The sequence below is a fragment of the Bombina bombina genome, chromosome 2 (genome assembly GCF_027579735.1).
Source record: "Bombina bombina isolate aBomBom1 chromosome 2, aBomBom1.pri, whole genome shotgun sequence".
In the NCBI taxonomy this organism is placed as follows: domain Eukaryota; kingdom Metazoa; phylum Chordata; class Amphibia; order Anura; family Bombinatoridae; genus Bombina; species Bombina bombina.
The window spans coordinates 522,133,356-522,143,909 of record NC_069500.1 but is presented as its reverse complement, the minus strand read 5'-3'; the positions used below and the strand labels follow the sequence as shown (position 1 = coordinate 522,143,909).

At 42.0% G+C, this 10,554-nt stretch overlaps 1 protein-coding gene across 1 annotated transcript in view; it reads right to left on the bottom strand.

Moving 5' to 3' along the window:
* Window positions 1-209: 209 nt before the first annotated feature.
* The window catches only part of OXA1L (OXA1L mitochondrial inner membrane protein), a 60,180-nt gene continuing 49,835 nt past the window's right edge, over window positions 210-10,554 (bottom strand). The window contains exons 7-10 of the mRNA XM_053702292.1: window positions 2,156-2,260; window positions 1,273-1,435; window positions 864-944; window positions 210-490 (exon numbers count right to left, since the gene is read on the bottom strand). Coding sequence (XP_053558267.1) covers window positions 387-490; window positions 864-944; window positions 1,273-1,435; window positions 2,156-2,260 — 453 coding nt within the window. The 3' untranslated portion in view covers window positions 210-386. The remainder of the gene's footprint in view (window positions 491-863; window positions 945-1,272; window positions 1,436-2,155; window positions 2,261-10,554) is intronic.

Below are 10,554 nucleotides of genomic sequence, written 5' to 3'. Positions count from 1 at the left end.
GATATTGAGAATCCAGTAAGCTTTGGATGCTGATTCTCCATTCAATGAGATGATTGGTGCCATAATATAACTTACAAATAAGAATGTAATAAAATATTCAAATTCTCATTAGAAATAAAATATAAAAAAAACTTGTCAAAAACCACCTTAGTGAAACATGATTGCTACTTGCCCATGTTACATAGCAGTAGGAAAACACAACAAAGAAATGACACTCAGAATCTGCCATTTAATTTTCCTGTAAATCACAGGCCTATTCGGCATCTTCCTCCCTTTTACAGTTCTCAATTCTGAGGGAGCAGAGAGAAAACGCATGGAAGGTAAAAACTAATCAACAGGTGCATAATTAGTCCATGTATTAAAGGAAAAAAACCTAATTACAATTTCTATCCAATTGTGTCCTGCCAAGGCTTGGATTTGATATTTCTTGGAGAATGAGGTGTTTCCCGCTGTTGTAATGGGTTTTGGGAAAATGTCTGTCTCAGGGGCCCTGAAAGAAAAGAATATGTAATTAGACATTCTTCCTTAGCAAAATGACAATCCATATGCCACCCAGCTAACGGTCTCTATTATGTGATTACATGTCCTCTTAAAATCAAGATGGATACCCATAATGCAGAAGGGAGCAACATGCTTTAGAGATGCTGTGGGCTTATATGTACATTTTATTATAGTTTCATAATCAATCGCTAGATTACACATTGCTAAAATAGATTTGTCAGGCCCTAAGAAACACTGTACTGAGTTCAGTGGCTGTTCATGGTCTGCTGCTTGCTTTATACAGAAAGCCCAAAAATGACAGCACGTCCCTTTATCTACACTGCTACCCTCATATGAGCAACTTGTAATGTGCACCCCCTGACCTTTTGCTGCAATGTCGAGATGATTCTTTATTCTCCGCTCTCGTTCCTCCAGTTGCTGTGCCACTTGTGCATTCTTCCAACCTGGATAATAAGTGTTTTGTCCTTTACTAATCCCATACAAAAGAGTTTTCATAGATTTTGTTTGCACGTCAAGGACTCAAAGCTTTCCCGTACACTCTGTATTTATACCTTATCAAGTGCATATAAACCAATCCAGTACTATTCCCACTGACTATTCTTATGCACACAGGCTGAAATGCCAACATATGTTCCTGTACTAATCACGATTTTCCCCTATACAAACTACAAATATATACACTTCATCTCACAACAAATTCACTATGCCCATCACAATACATAAACTTAAACCCCTCACGCAGCATAATATGGGGATGAAAATATTTCATACCATTTTTCAGACTCTTCAAGAAGCCTTCATTTTTGGGGAGAAGAGAAGGATCGTGTTTGAGCCTCTCAGGAATGCGAAGTTTTTGCCGAACGACTGGGATTTTCAAGAAGCCCACCTGGGCTAGTGAGAAAATATTTGAAGTCACCCAATATGTGAAGACAGCCTGCAAAGAAGGAAATGTAATGATTTGATAAAAAAAAAATATCAACTGCTCTTTATTTATTTATTTTACCTTTAATTTAAAAAAATAAATAAAATATGCCTGGAATAATCTTTTATTTATTTGGGAAGTTTGTATTATTTTTTAAATTAGTTAACTACTTTTTATAAGGTATTTTTTTCTAAAGGGACAGTCAACACCCGACACAACCGGATTCCATATGTTTGTAACGCAAACGAGATCCACCTGCACCGGCTCCCTTCTCTATTACCTCTATCCTTGTCCTAGGAATCCTTCCAAATACATACGTTAATGTAGTCGAAATATGGCTGCTAAACTCCCCCCACGGTTATGTACTAACCTTCTCTTTCAATCTATCCTCCAATCAGACTAGAGTAACGTATGTATTTGGAAGGATTCCTAGGACAAGGATAGAGGTAATAGAGAAGGGAGTCGGTGCAGGCGGATCTTCGTTTGCGTAACAAACATATGGAATCCGGTTGTGTCGGGTGTTGACTGTCCCTTTAACAAACTGATAATCATTTTAATACATTTTATATGGAGTAAGATAAAACAATTTATGGAGCTCTTGTGTGAATTATTTATTCCATAAAAGTTTAATTTGTCCTATATTCTATATTTTTCTACAGTTTTTCCCATCTTAAGTGTCTAGTATGAAAGCTGTAATAAAATATAAATCAAGAGTGGAAGAAAGATACTCACTGTGGGGAAGTTGATTGTAAGTGGTAAAATTACCAAAGGCATAATACGGAAAACAGTTTTCATGACTCTGAGGTTGGGGTTATCCACTCCAGATTCTGCTCCTAGCTAAAATATATATGAATGTGAGAAAGGGTACGGAATAGCAAAGTAACTGAAAAACATCAGAAAAACAGAGAGATAATGGGCAGCAATTGGATTGGAGAAGAAAGGAGAACCATAGCAAATAATAATAATAAACTAATAATAAAAACCTAGCAAAAGATAGATGTGAATATCTAGAGAAAAATGAATAGTATATTAGTGAAAGAAAACAGACATATAACAGTAGGGAAGGAAAACAAAAAACAAGCCTTTAAAAGGGCAGACTTAAAGGGACAGTCTAGTCAAAATTAAACTTTAATTAGTCAGATAGGACATGTAATTTGAAATTACTTTTATAATCAAATTTGCTTTCTTCTCTTGGTATTCTTAGTTAAAAGCTAATACTAGGTAGGCTAATATGCTAATTTCTAAGCCCTAGAAGGCTGCCTCTTATCTGAATGCTTTTTTTAAATGTACTTTTCACAACAGGAGACTGCTAGTTCATGTGGGCCATATAGATAACGTGCGCACACTCGAGGAGTTATTTAAGAGTCAGAATAACACAGCTCTAATTGGCTAAAATGCAATTCAATAGATAATAAATAAAAAGTCATGAGATAAGGTGGCAGTCTGCAGAAGGTTAGATGCAAGGCAATCACAGAGGTAATAAGTATATTAATCTAACTGTGTTGGTTATGCAAAACTGGGGAATGGATAATAAAGGGATTATCTATCTTTTAAAACAATAACAATTCTAGTGTAGACTGACCCTTTAAGAACATGATATGATGAGAAAAAACATAATTTATGCTTACCTGATAAATTTATTTCTCTTGTAGTGTATCCAGTCCACGGATCATCCATTACTTGTGGTATATTCTCCTTCCCAACAGGAAGTTGCAAGAGGATCACCCACAGCAGAGCTGCTATATAGCTCCTCCCCTCACTGCCATATCCAGTCATTCAACCGAAACAAGCCGAGAAAGGAGAAACCATAGGGTGCAGTGGTGACTGTAGTTTAATTAAAATTTAGATCTGCCTGAAAAGGACAGGGCGGGCCGTGGACTGGATACACTACAAGAGAAATAAATTTATCAGGTAAGCATAAATTATGTTTTCTCTTGTTAAGTGTATCCAGTCCACGGATCATCCATTACTTGTGGGATACCAATACCAAAGCTAAAGTACACGGATGATGGGAGGGACAAGGCAGGAACTTAAACGGAAGGAACCACTGCCTGTAGAACCTTTCTCCCAAAAACAGCCTCCGAAGAAGCAAAAGTATCAAATTTGTAAAATTTGGAAAAAGTATGAAGGGAAGACCAAGTTGCAGCCTTGCAAATCTGTTCAACAGAGGCCTCATTTTTAAAGGCCCAGGTGGAAGCCACAGCTCTAGTAGAATGAGCTGTAATCCTTTCAGGAGGCTGCTGTCCAGCAGTCTCATAGGCTAAACGGATTATACTCCGAAGCCAAAAAGAAAGAGAGGTTGCCGAGGCCTTCTGACCTCTCCTCTGTCCAGAGTAATAACAAACAGGTTAGATGTTTGGCGAAAATCTTTAGTAGCCTGTAAGTAAAACTTCAAGGCACGGACTACGTCTAGATTATGCAAAAGACGTTCCTTCTTTGAAGAAGGATTAGGACATAATGATGGAACAACAATCTCTTGATTGATATTCTTGTTAGAAACCACCTTAGGTAAAAACCCAGGTTTTGGAAAGATCAGATAAGGAGAATCACAATGTAAGGCAGATAACTCCGAGACTCTTCGAGCCGAGGAAATAGCCATCAGAAAAAGAACTTTCCATGAAAGAAGTTTGATATCAATAGAATGAAGGGGTTCAAACGGAACCCATTGAAGAACTTTAAGAACCAAGTTTAAGCTCCATGGAGGAGCAACATGTTTAAACACAGGCTTAATTCTAACTAAAGCCTGACAAAATGCCTGAACGTCTGGAACTTCTGCCAGACGCTTGTGTAAAAGAATAGACAGAGCAGAAATCTGTCCCTTTAAAGAACTAGCTGATAATCCTTTGTTCAAACCCTCTTGGAGGAAGGACAATATCCTAGGAATCCTAACCCTACTCCATGAGTAATTCTTGGATTCACACCAATGAAGATATTTACGCCATATCTTGTGGTAAATTTTCCTGGTGACAGGCTTTCGTGCCTGTATTAAGGTATCAATTACTGACTCGGAGAAGCCACGCTTTGATAGGATCAAGCGTTCAATCTCCATGCAGTCAAGTCTCAGAGAAAGTAGATTCGGATGATTGAAAGGACCTTGTATTAGAAGGTCTTGTCTCAGAGGCAGAGTCCATGGTGGAAAGGATGACATGTCCACTAGGTCTGCATACCAGGTCCTGCGTGGCCACGCAGGCGCTATCAATATCACCGATGCTCTTTCCTGTTTGATTTTGGCAATCAGACGAGGGAGCAGAGGAAACGGTGGAAACACATAAGCCAGGTTGAAGAACCAAGGCGCTGCTAGAGCATCTATCAGTGCCGCTTCTGGGTCCCTGGACCTGGATCCGTAACAAGGAAGCTTGGCGTTCTGCCGAGACGCCATGAGATCCAATTCTGGTTTGCCCCAACGGAGAACCAATTGAGCAAACACCTCCGGATGGAGTTACCATTCCCACGGATGAAAAGTCTAACGACTTAGAAAATCCGCCTCCCAGTTCTCTACACCTGGGATATGGATCGCTGACAGGTGGCAAGAGTGAGTCTCTGCCCAGCGAATTATCTTGGAGACTTCTGACATCGCTAGGGAACTCCTGGTTCCCCCTTGATGATTGATGTAAGCCACAGTCGTGATGTTGTCCGACTGAAATCTGATGAACCTCAGTGTTGCTAGCTGAGGCCAAGCCAGAAGAGCATTGAATATTGCTCTTAACTCCAGAATATTTATTGGGAGGAGTTTCTCCTCCTGAGTCCATGAACCCTGAGCCTTCAGGGAGTTCCAGACTGCACCCCAACCTAGAAGGCTGGCATCTGTTGTTACAATTGTCCAATCTGGTCTGCGAAAGGTCATACCCTTGGACAGATGGGCCCGAGATAACCACCAGAGAAGAGAATCTCTGGTTTCCTGATCCAGATTTAGTAGAGGGGACAAATCTGTGTAATCCCCATTCCACTGACTGAGCATGCATAATTGCAGCGGTCTGAGATGCAGGCGCGCGAATGGCACTATGTCCATCGCCGCTACCATTAAGCCGATTACTTCCATGCACTGAGCCACCGTGGGGCGCGGAATGGAGTGAAGAACACGGCAAGCATTTAGAAGTTTTGATAACCTGGACTCCGTCAGGTAAATTTTCATTTCTACAGAATCTATAAGAGTCCCTAGGAAGGAAACCCTCGTGAGAGGAGATAGAGAACTCTTTTCTTCGTTCACTTTCCACCCATGCGACCTCAAGAATGTCAGAACTATCTCTGTATGAGATTTGGCAATTTGAAAGCTTGACGCCTGTATCAGGATATCGTCCAGGTAAGGAGCCACCGCTATGCCTCGCGGTCTTAGGACCGCCAGAAGTGAGCCCAGAACCTTTGTAAAAATTCTTGGGGCTGTAGCCAACCCGAATGGAAGAGCTACAAATTGGTAATGTCTGTCTAGAAAGGCAAACCTCAGGAACTGATGATGATTCTTGTGAATCGGAATGTGAAGGTAGGCTTCCTTTAAGTCCACTGTGGTCATGTACTGACCCTCTTGGATCATGGGTAAAATGGTTCGAATAGTTTCCATCTTGAATGACGGAACTCTGAGGAATTTGTTTAGGATCTTTAAATTCAAAATTGGTCTGAAGGTTCCCTCTTTTTTGGGAACCACAAACAGATTTGAATAAAACCCCTGTCCTTGTTCCGTCCGCGGAACTGGATGGATCACTCCCATTACAAGGAGATCTTGTACGCAGCTTAGGAATGCCTCTTTCTTTATCTGGTTTGCAGATAATCTTGAAAGGTGAAATCTCCCTTGTGGAGGAGAAGCTTTGAAGTCCAGAAGATATCCCTGAGATATGATCTCCAACGCCCAGGGATCCTGAACATCTCTTGCCCACGCCTGGGCAAAGAGAGAGAGTCTGCCCCCTACTAGATCCGTTGTCAGATAGGGGGCCGCTCCTTTATGCTGTCTTAGAGGCAGCAGCAGGCTTTCTGGCCTACTTGCCCTTGTTCCAGGACTGGTTAGGTTTCCAGGCCTGCTTGGATTGAGCAAAAGTTCCCTCTTGTTTTGAAGCAGAGGATGTTGATGCTGCACCTGCCTTGAAATTTCGAAAGGCACGAAAATTAGACTGTTTGGCCTTTGATTTGGCCCTGTCCTGAGGAAGGGTATGACCCTTACCTCCAGTAATGTCAGCAATAATTTCTTTCAAACCAGGCCCGAATAAGGTCTGCCCCTTGAAAAGAATGGTGAGTAATTTAGACTTTGAAGTCACATCAGCTGACCAGGATTTGAGCCATAGCGCCCTACGCGCCTGGATGGCGAATCCGGAATTCTTAGCCGTTAGTTTAGTCAAATGAACAATGGCATCAGAAACAAATGAGTTAGCTAGCTTAAGAGTTCTAAGCTTGTCAACAATTTCAGTCAATGGAGCTGTATGGATGGCCTCTTCCAGGGCCTCAAACCAGAATGCCGCCGCCGCAGCAGTGACAGGCGCAATGCATGCAAGGGGCTGTAAAATAAAACCTTGTTGAATAAACATTTTCTTAAGGTAACCCTCTAATTTTTTATCCATTGGATCTGAAAAAGCACAACTGTCCTCAACCGGGATAGTGGTACGCTTTGCTAAAGTAGAAACTGCTCCCTCCACCTTAGGGACAGTCTGCCATAAGTCCCGTGTAGTGGCATCTATTGGAAACATTTTTCTAAATATAGGAGGTGGGGAAAAGGGCACACCGGGCCTATCCCACTCCTTACTAATAATTTCTGTAAGCCTTTTAGGTATTGGAAAAACATCAGTACTCACCGGCACTGCATAGTATTTATCCAGCCTACACAATTTCTCTGGCACTGCAATTGTGTAACAGTCATTCAGAGAAGCTAATACCTCCCCAAGCAATACACGGAGGTTCTCAAGCTTAAATTTAAAATTAGAAATCTCTGAATCAGGTCTCCCCGATTCAGAGACGTCACCCACAGACTGAAGCTCTCCGTCCTCAGGTTCTGCATATTGTGACGCAGTATCAGACATGGCTCTTACAGCTTCTACGCGCTCTGTATCTCGTCTAACCCCAGAGCTATCGTGCTTGCCTCTCAATTCAGGCAATCTGGATAATACCTCTGACAGGGTATTGTTCATGATTGCAGCCATGTCCTGCAAAGTAATCGCTATGGGCGTCCCTGATGTACTTGGCGCCATATTAGCGTGCGTCCCTTGAGCGGGAGGCGAAGGGTCCGACACGTGGGGAGAGTTAGTCAGCATAACTTCCCCCTCGACAGACCGCTCTGGTGACAATTCTTTAATAGATAAAGACTGATCGTTACTGTTTAAGGTGAAATCAATACATTTAGTACACATTCTCCTATGGGGCTCCACCATGGCTTTTAAACATATTGAACAAGTATCCTCTGTTTCAGACATGTTTGTACAGACTAGCAATGAGACTAGCAAGCTTGGAAAACACTTTAAAGCAAGTTAACAAGCAATATAAAAAAACGGTGAAAAAAGGCAGTTACACTAACAAAATTTTTACAGTGTATGTAACAGGTCAGCAGAGCATTGCACCCACTTGCAAATGGATGATTAACCCCTTAATAACAAAAACAGAATAATAAATGACAAAAACGTTTTTTTAAACAGTCACAACAACTGCCACAGTCTACTGTGATTGTTACCCTCCTCAAACACGACTTTGAAGCCTTTTGAGCCCTTCAGAGATGTCCTGTATCATGCAGAGGGAAGCTGAATGTCTCTGTCAGTATTTCTATCTGCACAGAAAAGCACTAAAATAGGCCCTTCCCACTCATATTGCAACAGTGGAAAGTCTGTTACTAGGCAAAAATCAAGCCAGCCATGTGGGAAAAAACTAGGCCCCAATAAGTTCTGTCACCAAACATATATAAAAACGATTAACGGGGGGGCGGAGCCGGCCAGCGTGAGACATGGCCGCACTTTGAGTGAGCTCCGAGCGTTTTTGCCCAAAACAGCTTATGAAGGGACACCCGAGAGCCATCCTGCAGGGAGATCGCTTGTTCTGAGTATCGGAACACATGGGGAGTTAAAGGGTTGCGGCCAATTATGTGAAAAGTGCGGACTTGATACAGATCACTATTTGGGCCTTGGTCGCGGCCGCCATCTTTACAGCCTGAAACCACGCAGCATCTCCCGGTTCAATAACACTGCAGCACACCCAGACAGCAGACCCCAAGAACTAAATGGATCACTGAGCAGAGTATTACCGATCGCTCAGTAGAAGTAAGGTATGTGAACTTATACAGACCTATAATACGGTCACCACCTCCATAGCCCCAGGTCACAATACTCTATACCGGACACTCTTGGAACAATAACCAGGGCCATATGACTTAATAAGAGGGTCCCTTGGGATGCAAAGACCACAGCAGTGAGTGTAATCAGCTGCCTGCATGGGAAAACACGGCCTGTTTGTGGCGCAACAGATGTAATAATTTAAGACACATACCCAGATAACAGACGTTGTGGAAAAGATTAAGTGAAAGTGAGAAAGGGTTTACTTTCGCCCCCACCTTATTATAGGTTGCCTCAGCTGATAGCTAAACTACCGTGGGGTCTATTTGAATATGCCTTAGCTCAAAAGCCCTGAGTACCATGATTATGTTACTTTGATATATCGCACCTATCACAGCTCACAATTGGTGAGGGAGATTTTTCACCTATATACCTGTTATTATTACAAGGCATAACATTAGGACTTGAAAGTTAGCTATAGCCTCAAACCCGACATCAGACGTGACAATATTCCAGTTAACAGCAGTATTTCTTAACGCTGTATGAAAATGTCACCGAAAAAAATATCTAAACCAGGTAAAGAGGCCAAAAAGCCAGCAACTCCACATCATTCAGTAAGCTCCTTTTTCAGAGCTGCAGAAACCTCACAACCTGCTATATCTGATCTTGCTACACCGCAGAGAGCGGAGATGTCACATTCAGACAGTGAGGAAAGCGACACAGAGGAGTCAATTCCACTAACCAAGTCCTTCTTAGCCACCATACCATCCAAAAGCGACCTGGATAACGTAATTGTTAAGGTGCGTGACTGTATAAAAGAAGAACTAGCTACTATAAGAAAGGATATGTCAGAGATCGGCAATAGAGTGGAAACACTTGAAGAGGATAACGATTTTAATCAGCAAGAAATTTCTGTCTTACAGACCACAGCCCAAGTACATGATACTATGCTTCTGCAACTGCAAGATAAGCTGGAAGACTTAGAAAATAGAGGACGCCAAAACCTTAGAATCAGAGGGATCCCGGAAACAATCCTGCCAAACACTATTCCTGAATTCCTTAGAGGCCTCTTCTCCTTTCTACTAGGCCCTTCGTCTACAGCAGACCTCTCAATGGACAGGGCTCACAGGGCCCTAAGGCCAAGGCCCTCAGATCAAGCACCCCCCAGAGATGTCATTCTCAAAATGACCCATTTTCAAACCAAAGAAGATATCCTGAAAGCGGCGAGACAAATCAAAGACATTAGTTTTCAAAATTGTCGCCTGCAAATATTTGTGGACCTCGCCCCTCGCACTCTGCAGAGGCGTAAAGAATACCAACATCTGACAACTCTACTCAGAGCAAAAGGAATTCCTTACCGTTGGGGCTTCCCATGTTCCCTTAATACCACCTATAAAGGCAACAAACTTACCTGTAAGACACTGGATGATATCCCAGACTTTTGTGAAGCTCTGGGGCTTGACCCCCCTCAACCTGCACTACTGAGAGTAGAAAAAGATTTGGATGACCCAGCAAAACCATCGAGACCTCCTAAAGCACAATGGCAACAACAAAAGAATAAGAAACCGAGAAAACACCGAGATCACACTCCAGTTGACAAGCCGGGATGAGACAGGACTGAGCCAATTGGGTGAGATGCATCCATGTTACATAAGTTTAATATTGTTTTTTTTTTTTTATACCATTGATTACTATATCTATAAATGTTTATCAGACTCTCCAAAGAAAAAGACTGAACATTTTCTCATAGTTCTTTGAGGCGGTTATAGTCTGCCCGTTTCAATATGAACCAAGGTCCCTGAAGGGGTGCATGTACACCCTCTACTGTATTCTTATATCAATGACTTTTATTTTTGTAACCGTTTAACAGACTCTTCAGAAGAAAAGACTGAACAT